General features: G+C 41.5%; 2 protein-coding genes, 1 non-coding gene and 1 pseudogene across 5 annotated transcripts in view; all 4 read right to left on the reverse strand.

Annotated features, from left to right (window-relative positions):
* Positions 1-147: 147 nt before the first annotated feature.
* Positions 148-2891, reverse strand: LOC119556244 (annotated as a pseudogene).
* A 2958-nt stretch (positions 2892-5849) lies between these two features.
* Trnal-caa lies at positions 5850-5968 on the reverse strand. The gene is made up of 2 exons: positions 5931-5968; positions 5850-5894 (listed from the first exon to the last, which is right to left on the reverse strand). It is a non-coding gene; the product is annotated as a tRNA-Leu (tRNA).
* A 1105-nt stretch (positions 5969-7073) lies between these two features.
* On the reverse strand, positions 7074-10375 carry LOC119563406 (probable low-specificity L-threonine aldolase 2). Its single transcript, XM_037876772.1, has 6 exons — positions 10288-10375; positions 9695-9908; positions 8619-8693; positions 8144-8552; positions 7504-7640; positions 7074-7448 (listed from the first exon to the last, which is right to left on the reverse strand). The coding sequence occupies exons 2-6, from the start codon at positions 9903-9905 to the stop codon at positions 7129-7131; spliced, it is 1152 nt and encodes a 383-aa protein (XP_037732700.1). The 5' UTR covers positions 9906-9908; positions 10288-10375; the 3' UTR covers positions 7074-7128.
* Positions 10376-10593: 218 nt separating this feature from the next.
* LOC119545853 (extracellular serine/threonine protein CG31145) overlaps positions 10594-20636 on the reverse strand; it is a 72300-nt gene continuing 62257 nt past the window's right edge. For 2 of the 3 annotated variants that reach the window (XM_037851825.1, XM_037851827.1), the window contains exons 11-17: positions 19979-20071; positions 17137-17380; positions 14505-14513; positions 13665-13745; positions 13342-13454; positions 12495-12635; positions 10594-11853 (exon numbers count right to left, since the gene is read on the reverse strand). In XM_037851825.1, coding sequence (XP_037707753.1) covers positions 11655-11853; positions 12495-12635; positions 13342-13454; positions 13665-13745; positions 14505-14513; positions 17137-17380; positions 19979-20071 — 880 coding nt within the window. In that variant the 3' untranslated portion in view covers positions 10594-11654. The remainder of the gene's footprint in view (positions 11854-12494; positions 12636-13341; positions 13455-13664; positions 13746-14504; positions 14514-17136; positions 17381-19978; positions 20072-20636) is intronic. The other variant, XM_037851828.1, reaches the window with a different exon arrangement.

Below are 20636 nucleotides of genomic sequence, written 5' to 3' on the forward strand. Positions count from 1 at the left end.
TTGATATTTATTATCAGGCCGAGCTAATCGCTATGTTGATTTACTATCATTGATATTGAACTTCTGAAAAGTGGTTATTGAACCCACACTAACAAGTATGGAGAGATATGCTAAAAGGCTGGCATAATGTTTGAAACAGAGGTCTGAATACTTTATTTCTTGAGATATCACCACTACTAACTATATTTATTAAGCTTAATATTATTAATGCACATCAGAGGCAGTTATTGGGTCTGATTCTTCTGGCCTTCTAGTTTCTAGATCATTCTGATAAGAAACTAACTTTTGTTGATTAGCAGCAGCAGGACTAGTCCTTTGGGGTCGTAGAAGAATATCAAATCCACACAAAGGGGCTTCGATGATGAGGTACAAAAGGTAGGACATTAGAGCAGTAAATCCAAAGTCATACCAGAAATGTTTCATCTGAAAAAAGGTGGGAAATCAAGGTAATAAATTATAAGACTATTAATTAAAATATATCCTACCATCGAGTAGTTGGAGAAATATGTGTTTGTCCTGACACTTCTGCTGTTCACCTCCTGAACGAACATATGCCAGATATACATGGAGTAGGAGAGCCTTGAAAATGGCTGCCACAGAGGTGAGGAAAGGAAACTATTGGCCAGGCCTCCATAGCCCTGCATGCAGGCGAAGATTATCCAACAAATGGCCAAGGGCCAAGCCACTCGGGTAAGAGTGTAGTACAGGGATTCTTCCAGAGTGGACAGCGGTGGAGCACTCCATTTACCAGCCGGATAAAGGGCAAAGATCGAGGTGAAAAGCATCGCCAGGCTGAGGATCCAGCCCGACCACACAACTAATCGGCTCATCTGGAATTTCTTGCCGCGATTCAGATGCAGAAAATAACCAAATAGAAATCCAATCAGCCAGGGTGCAGCGTGAACATGCGTGGCCAAGTACAGCTTCTTATTGGGAACCCCGTCATCCTCACCGCCATTTCTGTGAAAAAATATATAATTATGAATATAGGTTACCAAAAGAAATCCAGGCTCCTTTCTTAATAAGCATCGAGTATTTGTTGACCATCTGAGTGGCAAAAAGGCAGCCCGATAGCAAAACCACAAGCACAGCAATTCCAGAAGCCGCCTTTTTTCCCCATTTATACAGAGCAATCAAAAGGATTGGTGAGATAATAAAAAGCTGCATGTCCACTGCCAAATACCAAGTGTGATCGAGGCACTTAAATAAATAAAATTATTATTATTATTAAACAAATCAATGGAGGCCAAATGTTTCCAAACTAATTAAAAATGCATGCTCTGTAAAAGCTTTGTCTAGCACTTTCATTGAAACATTTTGATATCTCTATTTATCAGTTATCTCTGAGTAGTTACCATAACGTATCTGATTAAGGATTAGATATAATGTATTACTCACAATGTGCAGTGCTGCATAATTCTGAATGAAGAGCATGGTCAAGAACCAACCCCTCTCACAAGACTCTTTTCCATGATAACCACTTTTAAACATTGGTCCACCACTGACAACGGTCATCATTCTCATGTAGATTAGTATGGCCATCGCTACGACGGGCACAATGCGTATTATACGATGCAGATACATGAGAAGCGGGTTCAGTTTTCCACCAGATCTATTAAGAGTTTGGTTAATATAAAAGATCTTGGACACTTCTTAATGTACCTACTTCTCCATAGAACGCAAAGCAATCATGGATACCAATAAACCTCCGAGAACGAAAAATGAATCTACTGTGAAATATCCATGAAGAACAAAACTGGCAAAGGGTTCCACGGCCCACTGAAATAGTAATGTTCTTATTAAGACCCGTATATCCTTGCACATTACTTATACATACCGAATACATATCAGCCTTGTTTAGGTTGGGTGAAGTTAGAGCATATATGAACTCGTGAGAGAAGATAACCCAAATAAGTGACATACAGCGGATGCCATGAAGACACTCTATTATATTTGGGTTTGAGTTGCTCGGAACTATACGGAAAAGAGTGCGAGAATTGGCCCTGGCTGAGAATGCCTTCACCAGGGCTGGAACTCTATCTGAAAATAACTTCCTGATTGCTAACTAAATAGGGTAATAAAGCATTTAAGAACTCACTTTGATCTTTGCACAGAAAGTAATCATATATTGTAAACAATGTGACAAGGACGCCCATCACAGAAAGGATCACACTAAAATCAGAAATTGTAACAAACTCCAAACTCAAATTATAATAAATTAATCGATATACTTACATGATGGAAATAGTCAGTACATCCCAAGGGTCACTTTCACTTGTTTGGCAGCTCGCATCACTGATCCTCAAAGTTATATTGACACTATTAACGTAAGGAATTCTATTCAAAATTTCCTTCACAAAGGGTTCCATTTGAGTGGAAGAGCATGAAGCAGGAAAACAAGTTGCAATTCTTAAGTTGTTGGCGATGAGAAAGCAGTACTTTCCACTTATTTTCGATTACCGATCACTTGATATACTGAGAGGCATTCATCAAAGTTCCCAAGGTCAAAGTTGTTCCCGGTCAGCAATCCAGAGGGAATGGAACCCCACGAATCTATCACTGATAGATAATGGGTTATAAGTACTTTGGGGTGTTCTTTTTTTAATTCTGAGTGACTCACTTTTTAATGCCCAATACTCGCTGGATGAAAGTGCACTTACTAGCGCTTCCATTTCCGCAAGACATAATGTGTCATCGTCACTGGCCAACCTGGAGTCCGGTAATCCCAAGCTCTCAAGTGTTACATTTTGGAAGTACTCTATGAATTCCACTGCCAGGGCCGGCAGCTGCCTTAGGTATTTATATCCTTTCAGGACATCAGGATTTGTAGACTCTGAGGCACAAATAACGACCAGCCCATAGAGCAATAAATAACTAATAACTTTTACCATTATATTTCACTTACGATTGAGAGCTTTTAGTCAATAGACCGTGATTTTATACGGCAAATCGAATCGAATCGAATTTGATGATAAGCGCTATCTACAATTATGACAACCGATTAGCAAATACTTATTGTGGGGTAACCGCTTATATATTGAACAATAGACATCTCAGTTGGACTTGAGCTCACATCGAAAGCTGTTCTGTTTAAAATACTTTGAATTTAGATCTTAATCGTTGTGACATTGTGTGATTGAGTGGATGTTTAATACTTTAAAATAAATTAGATTTCTTAAGAAAAAAGTTTTCAAATAAAATAATTTTTTATTGCAATATATATTGATTTATTTATAATCAGTTCAGTTTACAGATTAGTTAGGTATATATCATTAACTATAATGAAATTCTAATCAGTTCAGGCAGCTAATTTATTTTCGGATTCATTGTTATTGGTCTTGTGCCTCACAACAGAAGTCAGTATAGGTTAAATGGCAGCTGAAGGCTTCCCATTCCCAGTGGGTCTCCAAAAGGCATCAAGTCCACCGATTGGCGCCTCAATAACGAGATACAGTCTGATGCCAAAGTCTGACCAAAAGTTGAGCATCTAATAAAAATTATATATGAATTGAAAATATAATAACAATTTTCATGGTCAATAATCTGGGGCAGAGTGGCCTTAAGAAAGTCAAGAAGTGATGAACTGAAGGTCGTCCTTTAATTGAACAAAACAGCTACACCGTGTTAAATCGTTTCTGTTTGATTGACCTGGCCCGGTCATAAATGCTTTTATACGACAACACTCCTGGCGCAATCTTGCGATAAGCATTATCAACGGGTGTCCCAAATAGCCAGAAATCCAAATGATGTGGTGGTTAACTTTTCCGAACCAAAAGAATAAGTGTTGGATTTCCTTAAAGCTTCTAGACACTTTATTTGTATGGGGCATATTAAATTGCACTAAGTACTCACATACCTTTACAAACAAGAAATCGTAATAACATATCCGTGCTTCAATGAAAATTTCCATCCTACTTATTAACCACACTTTCTCCACTCACTTTTTTTGTTCCCAGCTTGACGCCCGACGTAAACCTATTAAATATTTTTTCCCAATAATTTTCAAAGCATTAGCTCATCATCAATTTGCTGCTTTGTGAAATTGGCAGCAATCACGTTATGCTCACCCAGGCACGCCTCCAAAAAACCCACATACCCACATTTAAGCGGGGAAAGAGGAAAAATAGGGAAAAGCAAACACACATACTGGGCGTATACATATACACACACACCCACCTATACTTAAGCACATTTGCTTAATTTTCGAAATGAGTTCGCATGACTTACAACCACCCACCACCCCACATCTATCATCCAGTATCCTTTATGGCCGACTCTTATTTCGCCTTTGACGCCGGGTTCTGAGTCATTCGTTTGCTTTCTCGTTGATTAAATACGGAAATTGTTTGACTTTAGTTAGGCGCATGCAATTAATTAAATTAGAGCACCCGAAAAACCATCAAACAAGCGGGACACTCGATGAAAAGAGTTCAAAGTGGGGATATCATAAGGACAAGTGACACAAAGTAGTATATACAAGATATTAAATATTTTAAATTTAATATCACATTGTTAAAATCACTATATAGCAGTCGCTTAAACGATATACAACCATTAATTTATGCCTTCCGCTGTGACTACGAACATTGGAGATTTCTGGGTTGGATTTCAAGGCGTTTATTGAAATTGAATAATCATTCTGTTGTGGGGGGCTGGTCTTCATGCAAATTTCAATTTAGCCCGGGAACCCAGAACAATCCCAGCCAGCTCCTTGGGCTCCCCGGGTTTACGACTTTATTTCATGACTGATTGTCATTTCGGGCGGCGAAAAGTGTAACACGCCAATCCCCGGCTGGCATAATGAGGGAATGGCGTTTTTCCATCATATTTTATTGGGCCAAGGAGCTGCGCTATTCATCATGTATCCGCGCATATGAAACCCATTTGGCCCAACTCATCGCCATCGCCATCGCCATTGCCATCCAATCCTGGCAGACGCGGCACGTGCCATAAAGCGGCGTGGCCAATAAAGTCGGTGCCGTTCGTTCGTTTGGGGCGATAATAAACATGCTAATGCCCATTAAGAGGCGAGTTTGAATTGAAAGTCCCCAGAAATTAATGCCAGCGCCGACGTAACGTGGCTTTAGTTAATTGAACATGTCGACCGTGTAAATGCATAATTAAATTACTTCAACTTTAACTAAATCGCACACACGGTTGGCCAGAAAGGTGCGCTTAAATACTTCATTAGAAGCAATTCATTTGTTTAAACGGCTGGGAAAAGAGCGTGTGCCACATAATTGAATGCACTACATGCTGCACATCTGTCTACCGGTCCATGTAATTACGTTAATTGGCCTCAAATGCTATTAAATGTTTACAAAACAGAAAGGGCTTGCAATTATGTCGAGAGCACATACTAAAAATAGTTTAAATACTATGCCAAATTCGTGAAACAAGGTTTTACATTTGCAATAAGCTGAAAGCGAATCTATAGATTTTAAGTTCGTTCGACAATTATTATATTTAATTGTGGAAATATAATTGCATTGACAAATCTGATTTTGGTTATGAAAGTGTTTTGCAAATAATGCGATTTGTCTGCTATGTCAAGATTTTTAATAAATAATGTTATGTAATTTATTTGCCTCGCTCTAGGGGCAAAAAAAAAATACTACATGCTTAGTTTATTCAAGAGCGAATAATAAAGCATAAATGGAAATAAAAATGCTTTAAGTGTACCAAGTCTAACATTGAACATAATATTACATGGACATACTATATTGTTCAGAAATATAATATATATATATCTTAAAACTGTTCATTGTTTCATGTATTAGGAAAGGTAATCTGTATATTTAACTGTGCACTATATTAAATTCTGCTAAATAAAAAAAAAAAAAAAACTTTGTCAGAAGTGGGATTCGAACCCACGCCCTCAGAGAGGACCAGAACGCTCACACACCCTTCTGAGAAGGGTAAGACTGAATCTTGAGTCTGGCGCCTTAGACCGCTCGGCCATCCTGACACGTTGCGAGAGAGTGCGCAAAAACCCCTTCAAAAGCTACGGCACTCTGTTCCCAGTTGAAATTGGGGAGTTGTTCGATTCTTGGGGAGGGTTATTAACTTCTGCTGCTACGATGATGATGAATATGATGATGATGGAGCGCTGGGCTAAAAAGCAATACCGCAAACACACATTTTCACACCCAACGTCGCATGTCTAGAAGCTATTTATAGACTGCCCCCACTACTCTCTCACCATCTCACTCACTCTCTCTTTTGAAAAGCTCGCGTGTGTATGCTTTTCAGTGGGGAAGAGTGAAAAGTGGCTCTTTAATGGACGCATTGCATACTTTCGGGCACAAATCGAGTTCATTGTTGGGTTCCAATGCAGCCCAAAGTCGATCAGGGAATCTATAACCTTCCATAATTACTTGCCATTTGGGCAGATGACTTTTCGTTACACATAAATTCCGCCCAAAATCTAAGCTTAGGCTGAAGGGCAGACAAAGAGCAACTTTGGCCGAGTCAATTCAATTTCAATTTATCAAATGCTTCAGCAATTTCTCTAATTGAATTTCGTTTCATTTGGCATAGCATAATTTATAAAATATAACATTTCAATGCCGAACACCGACCCCTCGCATTGATGCCATTCACTCAGCCCGGCTCTCTAATCCATTGTAAGGAACCCAGAAACCCAGGAACCCAGCAGCAGCCCAGCATCCCGACATCCAATCATTTTGAGCGCATTCCGCCTTCGCCGGCGATAAGTTTGCTTATAAATCACAACTGTCCGATGGCCGGGAGGATGGAGGAGCATCCTGCAGGCTTTTAAATCGATGAGCACATCGCCGGATTGACAATAATATTTTAAAAATAATTTTATTATTTCATTCAGCCGGGCACTCATGCAGACACACAAGGGAAAGTTCTGGAGGGGAAGGAGGTGGAGATGGTGATTGGAAAGGGGAGTGGAGTCCGGCAGGATGTCCATCAGTTGCGATAGAGCCCCTCGGTGCCCGGTCAAGCGTGAATGTAAACGCAGCTCGGACCCACTCAAGGGGCAATAATACAAATTTGAGCTCTTCGTACGCTCCCCTCTATCCCTCTTTAATTAAACGACAAAATGCGAAATCTAATTGTATTTGTCTTTTCGGTAATATTCAAAAGAATAACATTAGTCTAGGCCCTGGGCCATCGCAGGTCGTACTGCCCGATGACGTACTTCAGCTTCCTGATGGCCAGCTCCACCTGCTCGTCGTCCACCTGGTGATAGAGAACCACCCTTGCAAATGCCCAGTCCCGGGCACTGGCCTTCACCACGATTCCGGCTCCGTTCTTATCCGTGACTCCGGCTTCTACTTCTCCGGACTCCACGATGCTCAGACGAGTGGAGAACTCACTGGCCGTCAGCTTGGGTTGAGTAATCTCCACCAGAAGAATGTTGGTCTGCACAGTCTCAAGATCCACAGTGATATTGGGGCTTTTCAGTTCGAAAATAGCTATGGAAAAATATAATGTGATTGAAGAATAAAGTTGGGTGTGTTTGGGGCCTACCCTTGGCTAGCTTCTTGGTCCGTTCATGGTCTTTGCCCAGAAGTGGCACCACTTCTTCCAAGGCTACGAGTCCAGCTGCTGCTAGGATGCCCACCTGCCGCATACCGCCCCCCAAGGCTTTGCGAAGTCGATGTGCTCTGGAAACGGAAAACAGATATCATATATATAATAACTAGTAATTCTATAATGACTCTATGTTGAACATAAGAACTTGCTGCTTAACTAGAATCAGAATCAAATATACCTATCAACACTTTGATATGTATTATTCAGCATGTTGAAGAATAAGTTAGGAAAATGGGATGTTTATTTTTATGTACTTTAAAAATGTATGTAATGGTGTAAAATTCTTTAAAATAACATTGAAATTGGGACACGAATAGTAGATATTCAGGAATTCTGGATATTATATTAATCTTAAATACCCTCAAATTGATAATAAACCTGAGTAAGGAATAAGAGATATTTTCATAAATGGGCTACTGGTTAACTGATGAAAAAAGTGGAAAATTGACTTTTACAAACAACCAATTTCCGCCATTATATAAAGTGTACTCTCACACCGGAACCGGAGAAACAAATTTGAATCTCTGCCAAGCAGCGATTTAGATACTCATGCTGTGGGCGGAATCAAACTCACTGCGAAATGAAGGCCTTGGAGCCCACCAACACGGATCCCACGGGGGCCGATAATCCCTTGCTGAGGCAGATGGAAACCGAGTCGAAGTCGCGGCAGATGCGCTCCACGCCCACGCCCAAGGCGGCGGCTGCGTTGAAGACCCGAGCTCCGTCCATGTGGAGGGCGATGCGAGCGGTACCGGTTCCCACGCCCGGCTGGCGGACCAGGGTGGCCAGCTCGTCCAGGAAGGCCAGCGGCACCACCTTGCCCCCGCAAATGTTGTGGGTCTGCTCCACCACCACCAGCGAGGTGATGGGCTCGTGGCAGTCGTCGTGTCGTATCCTGCGGCGCAGCTCCTGGAGGCTGAAGGTGCCATCCTGTTCGTTCTTCAGCGTGGCTAATTGGACCCCGGCCAAATGCGAGGCGCCACCTAAACGTGATTAATGAAGACTCAGCGGTGTCAGTGGTTCGAGGTGCGGTTGCTGGCTGTTCTCACCTTGCTCGTACAGAAATATGTGAGATAAATCGCCGACCAGGGCCTCAGCTCCACGACGATGGCAGTGGACCATAACTGGGGGGAATATCAAGGGAAACTTTAAGGACTTCACCTGGCTTGAGAGCAGGACAATTAAGGATTCAACCACAATCCATCCTTACCATCTACACCTTACCAAATAGGTCAGAAACATCTGCTGAGTGATATTTCTCAAATAACAAACACAAATGTATAATATTTACTCTAGCGAACACAAATATTTCTGAATAAAGTACCTACCTTACAAAAATATTTTAAAAGCAACTACTCAAATACAATTATAGCTCATTAAATAATTGAAACATTTCCATAAGACCCGTAAACGTTTTACACCTCGTCTAGTTATTGCTTTTCGATTATCTTTGAAGTGTACTTCAACTAGTTAAGATTATGGAATATCATTATCAATTGCCAAAGGGATCACACCAAACACTTGGTTACAATTTCATCAGATCATAACTTATGAATAATTAATGAAAAAGAATTTAATTACAAGAAAAATCTTGATGCAGAAGTCCACCAATGAATTTCACCTTTTATAGCTGCATATTTAATGAGCAGCCTTCGTGAAAAATTAGCACAATCGTAAGTCTGAGTGCAGTTTCTTTTCTGAATGAAATGCAAACTTCAAATTCCATTAGAAATATTAATTTGAGCGAATGCATAAATTACTCGAGATTGCGATGCCCGAGGCGGTGGCTCCTTGGGCTTTCGTCCTTTATCCTGCTGTTTCTTAGGTCCCTTGCTTCCCTATGGCACACGTCCACGTCTAATATTAAAGTCTATAAAAATTAATGTTATGTTTATGGCTGCCCTTAGCCTTTACGATAATGTACCTGATGCATGATATGAGCCCTGCTTTCTTGTTTCTTTCACCTTTTACAGGTTTTGGCCCCACCTTGGCTTTTGTGTAATCTGAGACTGGCCTCGGTTTAAACTAATAAACATAAGCGATTCCCCACTACGGAAATCCACTAACTGAGGGACCGAAAATGAGTCCTGGGGTTATTTACGAGCCCCATGCAGTTGCCACTCACTTGCCAGTAGATTTCCCATGGTGCCGCTGGGCACAAAGAGGCCCGCCTCCTTGCCGAAAATGGCCGCTGTCCGCGCCTCCAGTTCGTTGACGGTGGGATCCTCGCCATATACGTCATCCCCGACGACGGCGGAGGCCATCCTGGCCCGCATCTTCTCCGTGGGCTGGCTCACGGTGTCCGAGCGCAGGTCAACAATGGAGTGGGTGGCCATTTCCTGTAAGTTGATTAGCTCGGATATATGTATATTTGCACAAGGTGGGCCATGTTGATTTTCCTTCTTTGTGGCCAGCAAATCCCCAATGGAAATCGCGCACTCATTTACATTGAGACACGTCAGTTGCACTGCCTTAATAAATTGATATGGGCAATGGGCGATAGGCGTCTTGGGACCTTACACCACATAAACAATCACTCGGAGACACCAGACAATGGAATGCGGTCCCCCCAGCGATTGCATAATCGACACATTATTTTTAACACTTGATCTCCCAGCTGATCTCTTATTTTCAATTTCAATTCTATAGACTTAATTCAATTTGCCAAAAAAAAAGTAATAATAATATAAGTAAACAACCATTCATCTGAGAACTCACTTGGTCACTTGATTGATAAAGCTCAACGACAACAAAAATCACACAACGTGCTCGGTTCAGAGCCCACAGTAAACTGACCCCAACAGCTGCTGGGCAGCCGGCATTATAATTCTTTGTAGAGAGGCCTCCAGCAGTGCGAAATACCAGAGAGCGCTGATAATACTGTTCCCAATTGAGCAGCGATCGACGGAATTATCGGGAGAACCAGAAGTACTCTCTTTAAGCACAGAGTTCTATTATGAGAACAATTCGATAACTTACTTTGGCCACCTGCAAAGACCTTAAAAAAATCAGCAAACACTTTCATTTCTTTGGTACTTTTTTTTTATTAATTACATCTGAAATTTTCACTAAAATTTTACTAATTCTAACACAATTTTCTTGTTGTCTCTTCTTAGTTTTCACACTCTATTCACCTGTCTCTTGGCCAATTAATGCTCTCTATATCTCAACCACTCAAGGTACAATTGAAAAACGTTACAATAATAAAAACAAATGTAACTTAGCTATGTACTCAATAATAGTAATAATTAGTTGTTAACAGTAGTTTTTTTTCTCTTTCGTTTTGTTTCCCACATGATGAAGTACATGATTCTCGCTGGAACTCATTGGACTAACTAATAAGACGATCCTTGAATCGGATAAAGCTACGCCTGATATCGATCATAAAGTTAGGTCAACTTACAAACTAAACTTGCAACAACTTTTCTTGAGAATGGGCGGGGGAGTGGGGGGATTTAATTTGCATACGGGAAAAGTGTATGCACATAAAAGTCATAAAATGTATGAAAAAATTATAAATAAATATTTAGAAAATAGTTTCAATATTTTTTTAGTTTTCCTCTCGGTTTTAGTTTTCTTCTTGTTTATGTTTTATAGTCTTTTGAACAAGTTTCCTTCTGGCGCAGAACTCTGCATGAGTTTTTACTTTCTCGTTCAGGTTGTTTGCACACTGTGTCTTTGTTTACTTTTGGCACCCACTGTAAGCGTACGATAGTGCTTTCGGTAAGATTAGGGTGTGCGATTGGGTGGGAGGTACTCAATTTTCATTGCCAATCAATGCTTTTCCAGCTGCCCGACAAACAATCTAGGTGAAAGTACAAACATTAGAGTGAATTCATTTCCGTCCTCGGCTCCTGGCCTCCTACTCCTTATTTTTTTGGTATGTGCAGACAGAGCGACAGGGATTCCTTCACTTAGGACGTTGATCTTTTTCAAAGACCGATTGCCACCAACATTAATGCTAATTGTTTTGTTTTTTTTTTTTCAGTTTCAACACACAGGACACGCGACTAACAGCTAGGGGGTTTAAGCTAATGCTCTAGGATGATTTGTGGGTTCTCTCGGGGCGGGCTGCCTCCTCATCGCTACGAGGAGACGTCCGTCTCGGATCCGTCCACCTCGCCCGGTGGATTTCGCTTTATGCAGTCCCGTATGCTTTGCAGGATGATGCCGGTCCGCCGGTCCAGGGCCTCCAGGTGCGGCTGCCAGAGCACCGGACTCACGGGGTCCTGGCTCAGGGACTCGCTCATCAGCTGTGACAGCGGCTTGGGCCCATTGTGGAACCTGCAGGTGAGTTTAAGGGATTTTTCATATTATTTTTGGTATTAATGGGTTATAAATAGTTGTTTTTTTAATGAAAAACCTTTAACAAATAATGTAGCTTTTTATCAAGAATTTGCACTCACGAAAAACGTTAATTAAAATGCCTCATTTATTGAATGTTCACATGTTGAAATTGCTGCCTGTTTCAGTGTTTGATTATTATAAGTGCAAGGTAATTATGTAATCATTCCCAAATATTTAATTAAATGAAATGAATAAATATCTGCAATACTTCAATGCAGCTTTACTGTTTTTATCATAAAAAAGGCTCTAAACAGAAATATATATATATATAAATACCAAACTCTGTTTGAATTCAAAACTGTTCCTGGACTTTCTGCTTACCCTTTAATAATATATTTAATTCCAATAAAAAAAGGTGATTATTGCTTCCTAATAAGAAATATCTGTAGATGCCAGGCTCAGGTGGAAACCAAAAGTAAGCTTATTAATGTTTACCAGTAGGAATAAATTCAACTGTTATTGAACACCATCTTGAACCATTTAACATCTTAAAGAGGTTCTATGTTTTCCATTTTATTTAAGGCAATTCAAAGTCATTCTGATGGAATTATGTGTATATATAAAGGCAATATACTCACTCCAGCAGCTTGACAAGCGTCGACTTGCGTATCAGGCAGCACTGCAGAACGGGCGCCAAAATGGAGAGCTCGTCGTGGAAGGGCCGCCCGAAGCCACGGCCGTGGTCCAAATGCAGGGGAAACGTCTCATTGCCGTAGACCCTGGAATGCAAACGAAAAGCCGGGCCAAATTAGAGTGAATTCGGCAATCAACCAGGCCAAGACCTGCTACTCCCTTTCCCCCTACTGGCGGGATTGGCGCGGCATAATTGCCTGGCAAAAGTGGGTGGCTGGCCAGGAAAAGTCTGGAGTGAACTGGAGCGGGTGGGGGATAGACCCACTATATCGGGCAGGTGTTTGCCCGGGTGCCAGCGATGACATCGCCGTAAGCCCAACAAACGCTTTTGCATAACAAACAATTTAGCAGCAGCCCAGCCAAGTCACCTGGCACCTGGTCTTGGTCTCCACACCCGGCATCGATGATGTGGAGTGGCGGCTTAGGGGCTGGAGATGTTTTGCAACCTTTTGCAGGCGGTTTGGAAATATCTTTCCAGCTGCTGCATCTGCCTCATCGGCGGCTCTTGGGGCTGCCCGGGCTGCTCGGGCTGCTTGGCATTCAGGTGCTGGCATATCCCTGGCAAATGCAGGCGCTTAGGCGCACACGGGGCGCATACGTAACGTGCCAAAGGCAGACCGAGTGGGATGCGGAGAATACGGCGGCAGGAAGCCAACAAAGCCATGTGTGCGGAAATAAACCGATCGCATTAGTTACCATGCCAAGGACCCAGATACACGGCATACACAGACATATAGACACCCAACCACCCACATCCGGCTTAACCCCACAGAGTGCCCACCCAATACTCACTTGAATGTCTCGTAATGATGGCGATCCATGTTGCCGGTGAGAAAATCAAAGACGGCCATGTCCATAAGGTCATACAGCCGCCTGCCGTCGTCGTAGGGCGGAATATCCCGGACCTAAGTGGGCGTGGCATGGGTAAAAAGGGAAAATCAAATGCAAAATTAAGCTGCAGCTCTCGGCCATGCAATGTCTTAATTAAGTCAGCTACAGCCCTCTCGCTACGACCACAATAAAAACATTTGCATTTCAATCGAGTTTAAATGCAAATTAAATAAAAGAAACCGCAGCTGGAGAGGGCGAGGGGTTGGAACTTGGAGGATACATACCAGGGCACAATAATTGGCATCTGTCTCCCATTGGGCCTTCTTCCTTTTGTGGTAGGAGCGTCGCCAGGGATGCCGCCACAGCTGTTGGCAAAAAGAGCAGAGGGGGCCGGAAATCAATTCGCATTCTTGCAGGCAAACAGCAAGCGGCTAGCAGAATTGCCTGTCTTAGCGGCTGGCATTTGGTTGTTATTTACACTCAAGAATAAAGCTTAAATAAATTTTGTAATATTAAAAAACTATACCCCCCTGAAGTGAAATGATGGAAAATAAGATTCCTTTTTAAAGTACATTAAAGAAAAGTTTTTCCAATTTGCCAGACAATAAGGAAAAGATATAACAATCATAGTCCTAATATTCAATGACCTTAACAGATGATACTAATAGATCCCTTATTGGTATTAGTTTTGTACACAACAAGATGATAGATCATATAATTCTGTTAGATAAAAAATATGTACATATATCAAACCGGAAAAGAAAATTTGTTCTTCATTTGGATAGACCCTTTAGATATTTCATATACTTCTAACACTTTTTAAGACTTACTCTTAAGTCCCATAAATTATTTCAACACCACCAAACATCACCACTTCCATCAAAATCCTTTTCTCTTGATTCCAGCACCTCACTCTATTTTTTCCCCAGTGTAATAATATTAATTTTGCTTTATGGCTGCTCTCTCTTTCCGACTTTCTTGCGAATTCTTTCAACTGCAGGCCAAATTAATTTTGCTTAAATTAAATTATTTGCCCAGCGCTCTCCAAGGCGGGCAATAAAACTTTTGCGCCAACCCCAGCGTTTTCCATTTTTTTTTTTTCGGACCAGGCCACCGCAACTTACCTTCCGTCCCTGGGTTGCGGGGTCAGGGGGTCAACAATAGCGACAACAACAAGAACAACGAGAACGGGATCAGAAACAGGAACAGGAACGGGAACGGCAAACGGGAGCGGTAGCGGTAGCAGCAACACAAAAAAAATATATATGAAATACTATATATATATAAAAGAATTAAAAATAAGGGGGGGCAGCGCACAAAAATGCATAATAAAAGCTCGGCGCGTTGGGCGTTTTGTGCTGAGTGGGCGTGGCGTCGTCGGAGGCGGAGTGTGTAATGACCGGAAGCAGGGGCGGTGGGGCCAAGGGGGGATTTTCCCGGCTGGTGGGGGGGTGGGTTAACCGTCCGAAGAATGCAGCAGGCGGTGCAAAGCAAAGCAAGGCAAACAGAAAGCGGAAAATGCAAACTGGGGGAAAAGCAACAAACTACAACTACGAAAAAAAAATGTGCAAGAAGCAAACATAAAGCAGAAAACTCAGGTAAGTTAACGCTGCCATGGTGACAGAGGGGGCGGCTCGGGGGTTCTCATAGCGCTCTTTAGCCCCACTGTTCACCTTAGCTTAGCCGAAAAAAAAATATGCATAAATCAAGCAAAATTAAATTTTATAAGAGCAGCGGGAAATGGAAAACGGGGCAAAAAGATAGAATGTGAGGCAAGCAATTTGCAATTTTTGTTAGCTGCGCGTTAAATGGACTTGATAAATTCGCGGAACGCAATGGAGAAGCTTTAAGATGCAATGACTTTTATGAAAATGACCCCTTTAGTCAGCGATAATAACAAAATGCAGTATTCCCAGAATTATTTAAATCGGACAATTCAATTATTAGTAATTTAGAAAGTTAAAATGATAATAAATCAATTATATTTTATGTTAAGATGGAATGACCTTTAAGGTAAACAAAACGTGCACATTTAAAATTTGGATTATGTTATGATCAAGAAACATTTCTCTAGATGCCTTAAAGTATGCAACCGTATATTTTGTTAAGGAATTTGAATGTAATTGTTAGTTATAACAAAAAACTTTCCCCAAATAAAATATTTCATGTTTAATAATCTATTTCAACGATTTAAATCTATTAAACACACTATTAGTTGAAAAATCTCACTTAAATCCCAGTACAAATTATAAAATTCCACTTTATCCCCGCTTAATCTAATCAATTGTTTAGTTATCATGATTACTCTCCCCTTTTCATTTCGGTCGTTGCAATTTAGTTGCCCATAGAAGCCCCCTAACTGAATTCCCAAAGCATTTAACAAGCGTGCAAATCAAATTTGCAACTTAATTAAAATTCTGTTCAGTTACAAAAAATTTGCTCGTTGTTTACAGCGCTGGGGAAAACAAAACTTAGTCAGGCCGGAAAAGGAAAAGGAAAGTAAGGAAACCTGAACAGCAAAAACGGGGGGTTATCCCGGAAAAAGGGGGGCAGAAAAAAGGAAAGAAGGGGGGGGGGTGGCGGAAAAGGAGAAAGAAAAATGATCTCTTGTGCATAATTTACAGTTTTGCCTTACGCCAAATCTCAAGTATACACTTAACCATTTTCTACTTGTAAACTGTTTGGAGAGCGAGCCGCAAAAAAGAAAGGGGGCAAATAAAGAGAATTATTCCTTTGAGGCTTCGGGGCAGGGATACTAAAAAAAATATATATTTCTATGTATAAAATAGACTAAAAATAAAATGCCTCTGCTGCGGCAAATCTGAGGGATGAGTGGGCTGAACCCTTTTTATGGCCACACAGCTCGCCAACTGAGGCAGTCCTAAAGTCCTGAAGTGGACAGGACTGGGCTTTAATTTTTCGGTAATTTGCATTTAAAAGCTGTTGCCGTTGTCCCTTTTTTACCCCCTGCTTTCTTGTTTTCATCATTTTTTCGCCCCCCATTCCCACCAGAGCCTGTGTTTTTTCGGTTGATGGAGTGGACTCTAGAATTTATTAACGCCAACGACTGAGGCCCCGGGTTTCCTGCATTTTATATTCCATTTTACGCTTTACCAGCCGCTGAAGAACTGATACAATATTTCTGCTCTTAATTCAACGGCCAAGCGAATGAATGAAATGGCAATGGGAATGGGATTGGAGTGGAGTGGAGGGTGAAAGGTAAACGAGTCCGTGGCACAAACAAAGGATAAAAGGCATACGAACAACAGAAATTATGCAAATTAAAAGTGAGTTCTTTTCGCTTTTTGGGCCAGGCTCTAGCCATCGCTAGAGCCATTTAAAATTCCCTCTAAGCCCTAAGTGAGTTGTTCGGGGGCCCATGTAATTCAAAGAACTGACCATATCTCACCTGTTGCGAATCACACACACACACACAGCTTACAATCTAAGGACTACAGACTAGAGACTACAGACTACCGACTACAGACTAAGTAAATAAAGTGATTTGTTATTTGGCCCGGCCAGGCGCACGAAATTGGTAATGAAAGCGGGCGGAGCATAAATTGTAATCTGGCGCAGTGTTGAAGCTGGCCGTGCATTAATCAAAAACCACTTAGCCAGGCCCACAGACAAGATACCCAAATACCCATACCCATACCCATGCCCATATTCCCAGACCCATGCGTGCTCTTAAATGCTGGATGTTGGATGAAGTGTCGGCAGGACCTGGGATGGAGATGCCTCTCGAATACATACCTTGCGATTGCCCGACTCAAAGTTGGGCAGAAAGGCGGCGAAGGAGCCCTCCAGCATGTCCGGGTTGCCGCAAATGGCATGCGAGGTGTCACAATAGTACGAGCACTTGCCATGGAAGCATAAATTCAGCGATGGCGAAACAAAGAACGTCTTCAATAAATTCTCCTCGGCCAGTTGATAAATTTCGGTCGTAATGTTCAGTGTTCGGCCGGCCACGGGCATGGCACGCCGGAATCCCAGGATCCTGAAAAGGGAGAGAGGTGCAGAAAAGCGGTTAACAAAATGCCAAAAAGAAATCGAGGGGAGAATCCATAGGAGAGGTAGCCGACCAAGGGATTACCTGTTAAAAATGTGTGTAAATCAATAGGCCAGTTTCTCAATGTCAAGTTAACTTTAACTTTCAGTTAAATTTTTTCGGAAATATTCAGTTTTTCAATATCATTTTAGTGCTTATCTGACTGAAAAATTTTAACTAAAGGCGATGTTCTAGTTTAAATAAAAAATTTCCGAACATTCTAACTTATTCGGAGATCACCAACTACAACCTTAACCCGACATTGGGAAATTGGTTATAAATAGATTTTTTACTATGCAAACCTCTTCTAAGCATTCCAAATAAATTCAAATAATATCCTAATAAATCCTGAATACAATATACCCCAAGTGCCCATCCTGGTACCCCGTATAAACAGAAACATCCTACGAAATAACAGCCTGCGCGAAATAAACTTTTCCTTAATGGTTCGGGTAGGCAATGGAAAAAGACTGCGTGCGAAGCGGAATGCGTGATCAAAAATAAGAAAAATATTTGTGGACTGTTGTCAGGGTGACGATAAGAAATAATACAATAAGGAAAATAATTCCATGTTTATTTAAGGAAACCCAACCGAACAACAATTGAGCTAATTGAGTGAAACCCAATCCCGAGACTCGTCTCGTCTCGTCGTGTCTCTCTCGCTATATTTTCATCAATCAAATGGCGAAGGCGAAGTAAAAGATAGATTCCAAATCAAATCATTGAATGAAAATTTCAGCAATCTTTCTGGCGAGTCACGGTTAATCTCTTTTCGGATTTGAAAGGGTTCACGTGAGATTTATGGTCGAGAATGTATGGCGGCATCGGTGGACTGACCAGAAAATATTATCGAAATTATTTGGCAACATGAAGCATGTTCCATTGTCTGGGGGTCCTTGGCAGCCTGAGGTCAGTGGGAAAATGCCGTAAATTTCCATCACCCAGCCAGAGCCACACCATCACACACTCCGACCACTCCATTAGATGGCTGACAGCCCAAGTTTTCCCCGGCAGTCCTCCGGAGTTTTGGCCTGCCAATCGACAGGAGAGTTGGCCAACTCGATGAGGGGCAGATTGGGATGTGGATGTGCGGCATGTGCGTGCGTTTGGCAGCCACAACAATTACACAAGTTATGACGCCTTATCTAAATTCAAAAATCCCCCGGCAATTAACCTGGCCGTCAAAGTTTTGTCAAAGGCTAGCAGCAGCTGCTTGCCAACTATGCAGACAATTCCAGTCTAAATTACGGCTGGACATGTCAGGCCACTTGGCCGAGTTAATTAGCCATGAAAGGGCGCAGATAGCAGTTGGCCATGGGTCATGTGGCCACATCATTTACATGAGCGTTTTGCCTTTTGAAAAATATATTCTTAAACATCATTAAATGGCGCCATTTGGCCTTGGCCTCCCTTCGAACATTTTTTATTTTATTTTCCCCGGCCATCATAAATAATGAACATAAATTGACTGCGGTCTGACCCCAATATGTGTGTGTAAGTCAGGATTATTGGGATTCTAATCGCAGAGGGTCAGGCATCCCGTTCAAAGTGTTATAAATTTGAATGCCGAATGTTGGCCAAGGGACCGGTTCACATGGCGGACAAATTGGTTAATTTGATTGCTTTGTCATGCACTAAAAAAGCGAATAACTTTCAAGGGGCCATAAATGTGAAATGTGGTAGCGAAAATAAATTGAACGTTGCAACCGGGAAGTGTAACCATTACCGAAGAAAGGAATGCTCAATGTGAGTAAGCAGTATTATAAATATTTATATCCTTTTGAAGATAGTTCAATAAAACTAAGCACTTGGCTTTTTATGAGGAATACTTGTAAATAAAAGGGTAGATCTGAAAATGTTCCCAAATAAAAATGTATAAAAAACTAGTTCCGATTTTTCTTACAAATCATTGGGTTTACTCGAGGCAAAATCAGTTCTCAAGTCAAACCTACTCTTCACTAAGAATATTAGGTAAAACTTTGAAAAAATTAAAATATAAGAATGCCTTTAATATAAATAAATTTACTTACGTTTTTAAAATAGCTTGAAGCAAAGACGGTTCATTTTAAACTTATCAATGTCTACAAATATCTCAGGTAAACTATTAATAGTGATGATAAAAACGTTAGCCATAATCTTGTTTAGATACCAACATAGGGTATTCCATAATTGAATTCCAGAAAAGACTTCCCTGCTTGTTTCAAATTAAATTCAGGCTATGTCCAGCCATTCCAGAATGCAGTCTGGTTTGCCTAATTGAATATTTCAAATTGATTTTGCACAATATTTTCCTGATTTCCCTGCCTTTGTGTTGCGGTAGCACAATCCATTCAGCGCTCACCATAAATATTTACGTATAATTGAAAATTAAATTAAAAATAAATAAGAGTATGCCAGGCATTTACATGACGTTGCCGGGGCGGATTTAATTCGATCGAACGATTTCGCAACGGAATTCTTATGCACTCGAATGCCCCCGGTGGATGCAAGGTAAAGGTAGTGCAGAGGGGAGGAAAGCCGGAAGTTGGGAAAGTAGTTACTACTCACCTGTCCAGGTGGAAGGCGGCAATCTCGGCGTTGTGGCGCTCGTAGTCCGTGAAGTAGAAATGGTTGGGCAGCGTTTGCTGCTCCCGCGGAAACCTGTGGAAATGCAAATGAGAGTCCAGGATCAGAGGTGTGGGGATGCGGCATAATGAAATGAATAGAAGCTGCGGGCTTCTGTCACCGGCTTAATGCATTTGCGTGGGGGCCACTTTGAGTTTTCCCACGGTGGACCTGCATCGGTGCTACGTGCTACGTGCCAGCTTAATTACTTACACGAAAGGGAGTGCTATTTAAAAAAAAAACACACACATATATTTATTTAAATACAAAAAAAACGCTTTCATTTAAATTGCAAATGAATGGCATTATAAGGACACTTTGCACTTTGGCAGCTGCTGGGGCCAAAGGAATGGAAACGGCAATGGGTATGGGAAAACCAGCACGTTGACCAAGCCAACGCGTTTAAATCTCATTAAAAAGTGCATGAATGTTTTAAATTTGCCAGCAGCTTCAAGTGCCACCGCAAAACGACGGCAATGGACGTGGAATTTTCATCGACTGGCCGCAGGAAAGTCAGCGAATAAAAAGCGCAATTTTATTTACTCGGCTGCGCGAAAAGTGTTGTCGACAAGTGGGCGAAAGTTGCATTCATTACGGAAAA

Source organism: Drosophila subpulchrella, chromosome 3R (genome assembly GCF_014743375.2).
Source record: "Drosophila subpulchrella strain 33 F10 #4 breed RU33 chromosome 3R, RU_Dsub_v1.1 Primary Assembly, whole genome shotgun sequence".
NCBI lineage: Eukaryota > Metazoa > Arthropoda > Insecta > Diptera > Drosophilidae > Drosophila > Drosophila subpulchrella.

Coding starts and splice junctions, on each gene's coding strand:
- LOC119563406 (XM_037876772.1), bottom strand. CDS start 9,905: ATGGCCACCCACTCCATTGTTGACCTGCGCTCGGACACCGTGAGCCAG. Junction 8,694..9,694: donor CATGGGAAATCTACTGGCAA/GTGAGTGGCAAC, acceptor TATTCCCCCCAG/TTATGGTCCACTGCCATCGT. Junction 7,641..8,143: donor TCCAAGGCCTTCATTTCGCA/GTGAGTTTGATT, acceptor TTCCGTTTCCAG/AGCACATCGACTTCGCAAAG.